The 12,543-nt window shown below is 45.7% G+C and overlaps 1 protein-coding gene across 2 annotated transcripts in view; it reads left to right on the plus strand.

Moving 5' to 3' along the window:
* The window catches only part of TUBGCP3 (tubulin gamma complex associated protein 3), a 57,755-nt gene extending 48,619 nt beyond the window's left edge, over positions 1-9,136 (plus strand). The window contains exons 17-22 of one of the 2 annotated variants that reach the window (XM_038761978.1): positions 1,378-1,513; positions 3,687-3,775; positions 3,943-4,074; positions 4,951-5,091; positions 5,235-5,351; positions 7,945-8,103. In XM_038761978.1, the coding sequence (XP_038617906.1) occupies positions 1,378-1,513; positions 3,687-3,775; positions 3,943-4,074; positions 4,951-5,091; positions 5,235-5,351; positions 7,945-8,103 (774 nt within the window). Of the gene's footprint in view, positions 1-1,377; positions 1,514-3,686; positions 3,776-3,942; positions 4,075-4,950; positions 5,092-5,234; positions 5,352-7,944 lie in introns of both variants that reach the window. The other variant, XM_038761977.1, reaches the window with a different exon arrangement.
* The last annotated feature ends 3,407 nt before the right edge of the window (positions 9,137-12,543 follow it).

The following is a 12,543-nucleotide window of genomic DNA, read 5'->3' on the forward strand; positions in this document are numbered from 1 at the left end:
TGGGATTTTCTCCTCAGCTTATCTGAACTTGTCTTTTCAATCCTTCCTATTTCTGTCAATCAGTGGTTTCTGTTATAATCATTATAATCATGGTATTTGTTAAGCACTTACAGTGCGCCAGGCACTGTTCTAAGCGCTGGGGTGGATACTATTCTATTTATTTTATTTTGTTAATATGTTTCGTTTTGTTGTCTGCCTTCCCCTTCCAGACTGTGAGCCCGCTGTTGGGTAGGGACCGTCTCTATATACAAACATTCGAACAGTGTGGTGGTGATAGTGTAAGAAGTGCAATCCTCTAAAGCACATTTTGATCCAAAAAACTTGGCAGAACTTGATTTTCTGTTTTTGAAAATTCAGAGGCTATTGTGTTAGGTCTGATCAGAATATGGGACTAATGTTCTTATGGTCTTAATAGTTTTTAAACTATAAAGAGTTTAATGTCTACCTTTGCTCTTCCGTACTTAGGGAATGCTGTTGTGTATTTGGACTTAAAAACTTAAGGTGCTCCAAACATTCAGTGAACTGTTCCTGGGACTAGCTAGATTGTCTGTGTGCCTTTTACTTAATGTAGAGAATTAGAAATTATTCTTTCACGGTGGTTGTGATCATCAGGCTTGGGGTTTTAATTGCAGTAGATCTGCCCTTGTACTTCAAAAACCCAGGTTACACCTGTCTACGTGGTTTGTTTTGTTGTCTGTCTGTCTCCCCCTTCTAGACTGTGAGCCCGTTGTTGGGTAGGGACCGTCTCTATATATTGCCGACTTGTACTTCCCAAGCACTTAGTACAGTGCTCTGCACACAGTAAGCGCTCAATAAATACGATTGAATGAATGAATGAATATGTTGCCACCTTGTACTTCCCAAGCGCCTAGTACAGTGCTCTGCACACAGTAAGCGCTCAATAAATGCGATTGAATGACTGAATGAATACAAGGCAGTCAGGTTGGACACAGTCCCTGTCCCACTTGGGGCTCACAGTCCTAATCCCCATTTTCCAGATGAGGGAACTGAGGCCCAGAGAAGAGAAGTGGCAGAGTCAGGATTAGAACCCAGGTCCTCCTGACTCCCAGGCATGTGATCTCTCCACTAGGCCGTTGTACTCTTACTGCACGCGGAGTGCTTGGGAGAGCGCGATGCAATAGAATCGGAAAAAACCGTTCCTGCCTACAGGGAGCTCACAGTCTAGAGGGGGCATTATAGGAAGAACTGACTTTTTCCCCCCTCCATGTTGAAATCTGCGTACTAACAGTAGTTACGTGTACAGAACAGAGGCCGTGACCTCCTTTCGGCCTCCCCCGAGGGAAAAACAGTCGAGACGAACGGTGGACACTGCATTAGCTTGTGGCGGGTCTTCACCCCAACTCTTATTCTCGCTAGGTTTTTACCCGAGAATGCATGAGCCACTACCTGAGGGTTTTCAACTTCCTGTGGAGGGCCAAGAGGATGGAGTACATTCTCACCGATATTTGGAAAGGACACATGTGTAACGCCAAGCTCCTGAAAAATATGCCCGGTAAGATTAAAAACAAAGCAAATAATCCAATAATGACTGTATTTGCTAAACGATTGCTATGTGTTGGGCACCGTATTAAGCGCCGGGGCAGATGCAAGCAAATCGGGAGAGCGTTCTTCACTTTGATTTCCATACTACTACTACTACTACTAATAATAATAATAATGATAGTATTTATTAAGCGCTTACTATGTGCAAAGCACTGTTCTACTAGTAACTGAGCACTAAATCGTCTCTTGCATTTTAGGAATTCCGTAGAACAGATCCATAACAGGTAAACCGATGAACTGTTTAGCAAGTTTCCACATTTTTGGCAAAATGGTCTTTGTGAGATTGTTCTCTCGACCTCCGAATGAAACTCTGAGTGGGGCCGAACTAGTCACTGTGCTGATCCGTTGAAAAATCTTTCCCGGCCTCCTTATTTTACTAATTTATAAGGGGATAAAGATTATGTAGTGGTGGGTTAGGGTTAGGTCTCTGGGAACATTTTATTGCAGCTGTTTGAATTCCTTGAAGTAAAATAATGACTTGTAAGCAGGGTCAGAGACAAACCTCCTTTAGCTTTGCAAACAAACAACTCATGGGTCTGCTGGTGGGGATTCTTTGCCTGATTTCCAAAGTAGTGAAGCGTGTTACTGCATGGCTCAGTGAGAAGAGCACGGGCTTGGGAGTCAGAGGTTGTGAGTTCTAATCCTGTCTCCGCCACTTGTCTGCTGTGTGACCTTGGGCAAGTCACTTAAATTCTCTGGGCCTCAGTTACCTCATCTATAAAATGGGGATTAAAAGTGTGAGCCCCACATGGGACAACCTATGTTGGACCCCCCCCCCCCCCAACGCTTAGAACAGTGCTTGGCACATAGTTTTGGGGGAAGCAGCGTTGCTCAGTGGAAAGAGCCCGGACTTTGGAGTCAGAGGTCAGGGGTTCAAATCCCAGCTCCGCCAGTTGTCAGCTGTGTGACTTTGGGCAAGTCACTTAACTTCTCTGTGCCTCAGTGACCTCATCTATAAAATGGGGATAAAGACTGTGAGCCCCCCATGGGACCACCTGATCACCTTGTAACCTCCCCAGTGCTTAGAACAGTGCTCTGCACATAGTAAGCGCTTAATAAATGCCATCATTATAATTATTATTATTATAATTATTATGCCCAGAGGACTCCATGTAGCCAGTGAAGATCTTAAACAAGCGCTTAGTACAGTGCTCTGCACACAGTAAGCACCCAGTAAATGCGATTGAATGAATGACTCTTAAACAAAAACTTTGCCCGTCATCCTTTCTGTGTCGATTTTCTTTACTAGCACGGGAATTCTTTTTATCGACCTACAGGAGGGCAGTAAACAATTGCAAATAAATTGCTGGTTTTTGGTTTTGGGGCATACATTAGGATTGATACATAACCCATGAGTGAGATTTCACTTTTGTGGTCTGTAGACAGTGAAAGGTTAATCAATCTGGTATTTATTCAGTCCCTCTTTATGCAGGGCAGTGTACTAAGTGCTTGGGAGAGTACAGTGTAGTAGAGTTGGGAGATGCGTTCCCTACCCGGTTAATACATTATTCATTCATTCATTCACTTGTTTTTATTGAGCGCTTAGCATGTGCAGAGCACTGTAGTAAGCGCTTGGGAGAGTATTATACAGCAATAAACAGACACATTCCCTGCCCACAGTGAGCTTACAGTCTAGAGGGGAGGAGACAGACAAATTATAATAGCTATGTGAGCCTGTTTGTAAATTTCTTTAGCGTCTGTCTCTCCTGGTTGATTAAAAGTTCCTTAAGGGCAGGAATTGTGTCTGCTAACTCTACTGTCTTCTCCCAAAGGCTTTGCACAGAGTAGGAGCTCAATAAATGCATTTGATTGTTTGACTTGTAAGGTTCTGTGCCCGTTGTTTAAAGGCTAGCAGTACATTAGTGCACGAAAAAAAAAAAAATCAAGCCCCATTCCCTTTCCCGTGGATAGACAGAAATGTTTTTGTCTTTTTTCATTTACCTTGCACAGAACTAAATCGCTAGGAGGTCTCACCGTTGGGTAGGGCTCAGATGAGTAGTGAGAATGCGATTTGTAGAGGTGTACGGCGCAATGTGGATTCTGTAGAAGGGAAAGGGATATGTGCGGGTAGGCTTGGAATGTATTTCCTGATGGCATTTAACGCACAAATTCTTCTCTTCCAGAGTTCTCCGGGGTCCTGCATCAGTGTCACGTTCTGGCATCCGAAATGGTCCATTTCATTCATCAAATGCAGTATTACATTACATTCGAGGTACACTTTAACCACCGGGTTGATTTTAGTTTAAGAAAATCTCGTGTCGGGCCACTCGGGGATGGAGGCGGCTTAAATCGTGAGGAGCCGTTTTGCTGTGCATGCTAGAAAAAGCAAAACAGAGCCAAACCCTGCGGGGAGCATCCAGCCTGAATTTGATATTCTAGGTGCTGGAATGTTCTTGGGATGAACTGTGGAACAAAGTCCAGCAGGCCCAGGATTTAGATCACATCATCGCGGCCCATGAGGTCTTCTTAGACACCATCATCTCTCGCTGCCTGTTGGACAGTGACTCCAGGGTAAGCCCTTTACAATTACTAATCATTACTGTTCTTACTATCGGTGAAATCTCTTTTTTCCGTTACTCCGGTCCGACTTGGCTTGGCTTGGGTTTAGGTCAGAGTGGATTTGCAGAGTTCATTAGTAGAGAGCAGCATGAATGGAAAAGTCAAGCGTTTGTCCCCAAGGTTGATACCTTTATGCTGCACTCTTTCCATTCGGCAGTGGAACGTTAGTTGGTTTGAGTTGGAGAGGGGTCACAGCAGAATAAAACAGGTTGAGTTTCAAAGTAGATGTTTGTAGGAAGTGAGTAGCAACTATATATATCCTTTTTTTTGACCATCACTCTTCTAAGTGCTTGGGAAAGACAAGAAGCAGCCTAGACTGCAAGAAATTAGTCCATAGAGCATGAGAGTCGGAAAGACTTGACTTCTAATCCCGGCTCCGCCACTTCTCTTCTGTGTGGCCAGGGACGTGTCACTTAACTTCCCTGGGCCTCAGTTCCCTCGTGTAAAAACGGGGATCCAGTCCCTGTTCTTCCTCCTCCTTATCCTGGGGGCCTCACGTGGGATCTGATGACCTTATATCTACCTCAGCGGCCTGGCACGTGGGAAGTGCTTAACGAATGCCTCAAGGGATTATCGGTAGGAAAACGGGCGAGATCGAGCAGGAGATTGAATCGTGAGAGTTCAAAGATCGGCGGGACTTTGGGGACAGGAAGGATGATGGTTTTAGCGACTGAGATGGACAAGTTAGGAAGAGTGGGTCGAGCCAGAAAGGCGAAGAATTCTTGTTTTAGACAACCTAAAAAGTTGTGGGATTGTGGGGCTCACAGTCTAAGTAGGAGGGAGAAGAGGGCTATCGTGGTGAAATCTTGTCTTCTCGACCCTTCCCAGGCACTTTTAAACCAACTCCGCGCTGTCTTCGATCAAATCATCGAGCTGCAGAATGCGCAGGACGCAATGTACCGAGCTGCTTTGGAGGAGCTGCAGCGGAGGCTGCAGTTTGAGGAGAAGAAACAGCAGAACGAACTGGAGGTAGAGACTTGGCCACCCGATTGCGTCCGGAGGCTTCGTCACGTCCCGGGCTTCGCGTTTCGGTCTGTCGGGCCCGGGTTTTGCTTCCGCCGTCCTTCGGAAACCAAGTGGAATTCCCACAGTAAAGTGTCTGTCTTCCTCAGGGTCACTGGGGAGTCACAGCAGCCGAGGAAGAAGAGGAGAACAGGAGGATTTGTGAATTTCAGGACTCCATACCAAAAATGTGCTCGCAGCTGCGAATATTGACACATTTCTACCAGGTAAGAGTAATGATGATAATTCTGGTATTTGTTAGGTGGTTACTGTATGCCAAGCACTGTTCTGTCCGCTTGGGTAGATGCAGAGGTAATCAGGTTGTCCCACGTGGGGCTCACAGCCTTAATCCCCATTTTAAAGATGAGGTGACTGAGGCCCAACAAACAGAGCCCGCCTGGTCCTGGAGTCAGAGGACCTGGGTTCTAATCCTGGCTCTGCCACTCGCCTGCCGAATGTCACTTCACTTCTCTGGATGGAATCATAATTAGACCCCAGGTCCTTCCGACGCCCCCGTCTGCACTCTATCCACTTAACTCGGCCACTTCTTAACCAATGTTACCAAACGCCGTTACCTTAAATCGCCCCACGCTTCCTAGCCACATTTCAACAGCTCCTTTACGTGACCACTGAAAAGTAGAAATTTTAGTCTGAAGGAGGAATCTGCCTCCAAGTAGATAGTCTGTTACTCCTCTGTTAGCCTTCATTCTGAATCCTTTAAAAAGCTATCTGTTAAAAGTTAAAAAAAGTTATAATAATGATAGTTTTATCATTATCAGACTGAGCCCCTTCCTTCCTCTCCCCCTCATCCCCCTCTCCATCCCCCCATCTTACCTCCTTCCCTTCCCCACAGCACTTGTATATATGTATATATGTTTGTACATATTTATTACTCTATTTATTTATTTGTTTATTTTACTTGTACATATCTATTCTATTTATTTTATTTTGTTAGTATGTTTGGTTTTGTTCTCTGTCTCCCCCTTTTAGACTGTGAGCCCACTGTTGGGTAGGGACTGTCTCTATATGTTGCCAATTTGTACTTCCCAAGCGCTTAGTACAGTGCTCTGCACATAGTAAGCGCTCAATAAATACGATTGATGATGATGATAGTATATGTTAAGCGCTTACTATGTGTCAAGCATAGTCCAGAAGGCCTTCCCAGACTGAGCCCCTTCCTTCCTCTCCCCCTCGCCCCCCTCTCCATCCCCCCCATCTTACCTCCTTCCCTTCCCCACACCATCTGTATATATGTATATGTTTGTACATATTTATTACTCTATTTTACTTGTACATAGCTATTCTATTTATTTTATTTTATTAGTATGTTTGGTTTTGTTCTCTGTCTCCCCTTTTCAGACTGTGAGCCCACTGTTGGGTAGGGACTGTCTCTAGATGTTGCCAACTTGTACTTCCCAAGCACTTAGTACAGTGCTCTGCACACAGTAAGCGCTCAATAAATACGATTGATTGATTTAATCTGAAGAAGGAATCTGCCTCCAAGTAGATAGTGTGTTTCTCCTCTCTTGGCCTTTCGTTCTGTATCCGTTAAAAAGTTTTCTGTTAAAAGTTCAAAAAAAAAGTTATAATAATGATAGTATATGTTAAGCGCTTACTATGTGTCAAGCACTGTTCTAAGCGCTGGATCCATTCTGCATCTGTTAAAAATCCGTTTAAAGGTAGGTAGGCTCTAGGGAGGAAGTGAGGCTACTGGTGTATAGCTCAAAATAACTACCTAATAGACAGCTACCTAATACTGATCTTCAGGTAGGTGTGGCTTTTGCCACCCACAAACATTGAAAAAGTCACTGTGACTTTGCAACAACCTTGTAAAAATGTTTGGGTTTTTTTAAAGTGGTTTTTATCAAGAGCTTACTACGTGCTGGGGTCGATCCAAGCTGAAGTTTGTATTCATTCATTGTCGTACTTATTGAGCGCTTACTGTGTGCAGAGCACTGTACTAAGTGCTTGGGAAGTACAAGTCGGCAACATATAGAGATGGTCCCTACCCAACAACGGGCTCACAGTCTAGAAGGGGGAGACAGACAACAAAACCAAGCAAGTGGACGGGTGTCAAGTCGTCAGAACAAATAGAATTAAAGCTAAATTCATTCATTCATTCAATCGTATTTATTGAGCGCTTACTGTGTGCAGAGCACTGTACTAAGCACTTGGGAAGTACAAGTTGACGACATATAGAGACGGTCCCTACCCAGCAACGGGCTCACAGTCTAGAGGGATGAGGGGAGGAGAATGCACATCATTAACAAAATAAGTAGAATAGTAAGTATGTACAAGTAAAATAGAGTAATCAATCAATCAATCGTATTTATTGAGCGCTTACTGTGTGCAGAGCACTGTACTAAGCGCTTGGGAAGTACAAGGTGGCAACATATAGAGACAGTCCCTACCCAACAGTGGGTGTACAAACATATATGCAGATGCCTTGGGGAAGGGAAGGAGGTAGGGCGGCGGGGTGGGGAGGAGGAGCAGAAAAAGGGGGCTCAGTCTGGGAAGGCCTCCTGGAGGAGGTGAGCCCTCAGTAGGGCTTTGAAGGGAGGAAGAGAGCTAGCTTGGAGGATGGGCAGAAGGATTGGGGACATTCCGGGCCCGGGGGATGACGTGGGCCGGGGGTTGACGGCGGGACAGGCGAGAACGAGGTTTGTAAACGGTATCTGTTCAGCGCTTACTACATGGCAGGCACCGTACCAAGCGCCTGGATAGATCCAAGCCGATCGGGTCGGACACGGCCCCTGTCCCCCAGGAAGTTGAGCTCTCTCGGGTGTAACCTGCTTCCCGGCTTCCCCCTTTCCGGCCCAGGGCATCGTGCAGCAGTTTCTGGTCCTGCTGACGACAAGTTCGGACGAGAGCCTCAGGTTCCTCAGTTTCCGCCTGGACTTCAACGAACATTACAAAGCCCGGGAGCCCAGGCTGCGGGTGTCCCTGGGTACCAGAGGTCGCCGCAGCTCGCACACGTAGAGCCAGGGCCACCGGCCCATCACCCCGGGAGCCGGCCAGGGCGTCGAACCCGGTGTCAACGCCCGCGGACTGACACCCACCGGACCCGCAGATCAGCACGATCTCCTTCCTCCCGAGCGCGCCACACCGCTTGGGCCAATCTGGTAGACGTTTTCCAAGCTCTCGTTTTCTACATCAGAGTTTGAATGGGTTTCCCACATTACTGAGTTCAGTGGATGGGTTTGCACTTAATTCTGGCTTGGTTATAAATCCCAGTCATTCATTTGTACCCAACACCGTACTTCGTCGAGGGCTTTTGTAAGTCTTCCGTGCTGTGAAGGTCTATTCGTCACTTATAAGCGAAATCACGTTTCCTTCTGGAGAACCTTGCGGCGGGGCGGGATAAGGGATTGTTTCGAGGGCGGGATCATCGGCTTCTCACATTTAACACCCCAAAGTGGGTTTTTTTTTGGTTAACCTCCAAGAACCAAACCCAGACAGCGTCCTACAAAGAAAATATATAGAGCATTTTTGTAGACTGATTTTTTTTTCAGCGTGGTTAGCTCTGCCCGTGCGAGAGACTTTGTCTTGCGATCCATTAACTCAGAGTACATTTTGGGTTTCCTTGCTGTTCAAAGTCGCTATTTTTCTATTTGCTTTTATCATTCCAAACGACTTCTCAAACTGGTAGCTCCCGGTAGCTAGGAGTGGCACATTTCCAACACATCCTTTAACCTGGCAAAGTTAAAAAAAAAAAAAAAAAAAAAAGCTCAAAACCGTCCGTTAAAGCGATGTGTAAATATGGGTAGGAGTGAATGAAGTATTTTACGTGCAAAGCTCTGATGTGTATTAGAAAGAACTTGACTTGAATAATGAAGATTTCCCTTTACCCTGCCTATTTTTCCATTGTAAATATTTATATATTGCTGTCCAGGTGATAGGGGAAAGTTTTTTTTGTAAAGATGTCATTATAGCAGATCACTTACGTCTCCATTTATTATGTTCTACAAGTAAAAACGTAGAAATATTAAAACATACCTATCTTTTGAATATACTACATACTTCTTGAATGGTGTCTACTTAGAGGGCAGCGGGTTTCAACGTGGGAATCGGGGGTGTTGTGGGCCGTGCCTGTCGTGAAGAAGCCACTTTTTCCGACGTGAAATGGCGAGAACAGAAGCAGGTGAGTGGAATCGACAGTTTTCCCTTCCGACAACGTTTATTCGGACCTAAAAAAATAAGGCTTCACTACAGTAAGAAACCATTATTCATCAGTTTGGCCGTGAAACAGTTTCACCAGCTCTGCCGCTTCGTCAAGAATTAATTGTAAGTGCGACAGGGACGTTGTCCACTTGGATTTTCTTGTATCGGCCCCAGGGTTTAGTTCGCGTTTGTCTTGTAGTAAGCAAATACCTCAGTTATTATCACAAAAGGGTCTCCCTTGCTTTACATCGGCGGTTTGAAGCAGTGGGGACTATAATTAGATGGACCTCGGGTCTGGAGTTCAGGGGACCTGGGTTCTAATCCCGGCTCCTCAACTTGCCGGGATCGTGGGTGAGTCACTTGGCTTCGCTGGGCCTCAGTTACCTCATCTGTGAAACGGGGTTGAAAGACTGTGCACCCAATGTGGAGCAAGGGACAGATCATCATCATCATCATCAATCATATTTATTGAGCACTTACTATGTGCAGAGCACTGTACTAAGCGCTTGGGAAGTACAAATTTGCAACATATAGAGACAGTCCCTACCCAACAGTGGGCTCACAGTCTAAAAGGGGTAGACGGAGAACAAAACCAAACATACTAACAAAATAAAATAAATAGAATAGATATGGACAAGTAAAATAAATAGAGTAATAAATATGTACAAACATGTATACATATATACAGGTGCTGTGGGGAAGGGAAGGAGGTAAGATGGGGGGGATGGAGAGGGGGGATCCAATCTCAAAGCCTTGTATCTACCCTAGTGCAGTGCATTCATTCATTCATTCAATCGTATTTGTTGAGCGCTTACTGTGTGCAGAACACTGGGTTCAAATCCTGGCTCCGCCAATTGTCAGCTGTGTGACTTTGGGCAAGTCACTTCACTTCTCTGTGCCTCAGTTCCCTCATCTGTAAAATAGGGATTAAGACTGTGAGCCCCCTGTGAGACAACCTGGTCACCTTGTAACCTCCCCAGCGCTTAGAACAGTGCTTTGCACATAGTAAGCGCTTAATAAATGCTATCATCATTTTTATTATATCGATGTCTCTCTCCCCCTCTAGACTGTAAACTCATTATGGGCAGGAGGTGTATCTGCTAATTCTCTTGCGCTCTCCCCAGCGCTTAGTACGGTGCCCTGCGCATACCTCACAGGTGAGGTAACTGAGGCCCAGGGAAGACAAGTGACTCGCCCATGATCCCGGGAAGTGGAGGAGCCGGGATTAGAACCCAGGTCCCCTGAGCTCCAGGCCCGAGGTCGATCACTGCTCAGTAAATACCACTGAGTGAGTGCTCTGCACACAGTAAGTGCTCAATAAATACGATTGATTGGGTAGGGACTGTATATGTTGCCAATTTGTACTTCCCAAGCGGTTAGTACAGTGCTCTGCATATAGTAAGCGCTCAATAAATACGATTGATGATGATGATGATTGATTGATTGAGTGAGTGATTGACGGGAATGGTAGTAATAGCTGGGAGACGTTGCAGCTTTTGTCCACTAGGGGGCAGAACTGGGAGGTTCATTCATTCAATCATTCATTCAATCGTATTTATTGAGCGCTTACTGTGTGCAGAGCACTGTACTAAGCGCTTGGGAATTACAAGTAGAGAAGCAGTGTGGCTCTGGAAAGAGCATGGGCTTTGAAGTCAGAGGTCATGGGTTCAAACCCTGGCTCTGCCAATTGTCAGCTGTGTGACTTTGGGCAAGACACTTCCCTTCTCTGGGCCTCAGCTACCTCATCTGTAAAATGGGGATGAAGACTGTGAGCCCCCCGTGGGACAATCTGATCACCTTGTAACTTCCCCAGCGCTTAGCACAGTGCTTTGTAAGTAAGTGCTTAATAAATGCCATCATTATTATTATAAATTGGCAACATATAGAGACGGTCCCTACCCAATCAATCGATCAATCGTATTTATTGAGCGCTTACTGTGTGCATAGCACTGGACTAAGCGCTTGGAAAGTCCAAGTTGGCAACATATAGAGACGGTCCCTACCCAACAGCGGGCTCACAGTCTCAGTCATTCATTCAATCGTATTGATTCATTCATTCATTCAACTGTATTAATTGAGTGCTTACTGTGTGCAGAGCACTGGACTAAGCGCTTGGGAAGAAAAAGTTGGCAACATCTAGAGACGGTCCCTACCCAACAGTGGGCTCACAGTCTCAGTCATTCATTCAGTCGTATTGATTGGGTGCTTACTGTGTGCAGAGCACTGGACTAAGTGCTTGGGAAGGACAAGTTGGCAACATGTTTATCTGGCCATGGTGCAAGGCCATTATCAACGTTATCGCTGTTATTATTATCGTTATTATATTCGGCAAGCACTGACTGTGTCGAGGACTATCCTAAGCACTGGGGTAGATATAAGTTGATGGATGCAGCACCTGTCTCACATGAGGCTCACAGTCTAAGAGGGAGAAGAGATGTTGACTTCCCATTTTACAGATGAGGAAACCGAGGCACAGAGAAGTGACTTGCCCAAAGTCACAAGATGAGTAACTAGAGAAGCAGCGTGGCTCGATAGAGCCCAGGCTTGGGAGGTCATGGGTTCTAATCCTGGCTCCGCCACATGTCTGCTGTGTGACCTTGGGCAAGTCACTTCACTTCTCTGAGCCCACTGTTGGGTCAGGACTGTCTCTATATGTTGCCAACTTGTACTTCCCAAGCGCTTAGTGCAGTGCTCTGCACACAGTAAGTGCTCAATAAATACGATTGATTCTCTGAGCCTCAGTTACCTCATCTGTAAAATGGGGATGAAGACTGTGAGCCCCATGTGGGACACCCTGATCACCTTGTAACCTCCCCAGCGCTTAGAACAGTGCTTTGTACATAGTAAGCGCTTAATAAACGCCATCATCATTACTATTATTATGTAACAGGGAAGAGGCAGAGTGGCCTTATGGAAAGAGCACAGGGCCAGGACTCAGAGGAACCCTCACTCCACCACATCTACTGTATGACCTTGGCCAAGTCACTTTATCAATCAATCAATCAATCGTATTTATTGAGCGCTTACTGTGTGCAGAGCACTGTACTAAGCGCTTGGGAAGTACAAGTTGGCAACATATAGAGACAGTCCCTACCCAAAAGTGGGCTCACAGTCTAAAAGACTTTACCTCTCTGTGCCTCAGTTCCTTCATTTGCAAAAAGAGGATGAAGACTCGGCTAATGTTGGGACGGGGACTGTGTCCAACCGATTAGCTTGTATCGTCCCCAGTGCTTAGTACAGTGCCTGACACGTAGTAAA

This window comes from Tachyglossus aculeatus, chromosome 20, assembly GCF_015852505.1.
Source record: "Tachyglossus aculeatus isolate mTacAcu1 chromosome 20, mTacAcu1.pri, whole genome shotgun sequence".
Lineage (NCBI taxonomy): Eukaryota > Metazoa > Chordata > Mammalia > Monotremata > Tachyglossidae > Tachyglossus > Tachyglossus aculeatus.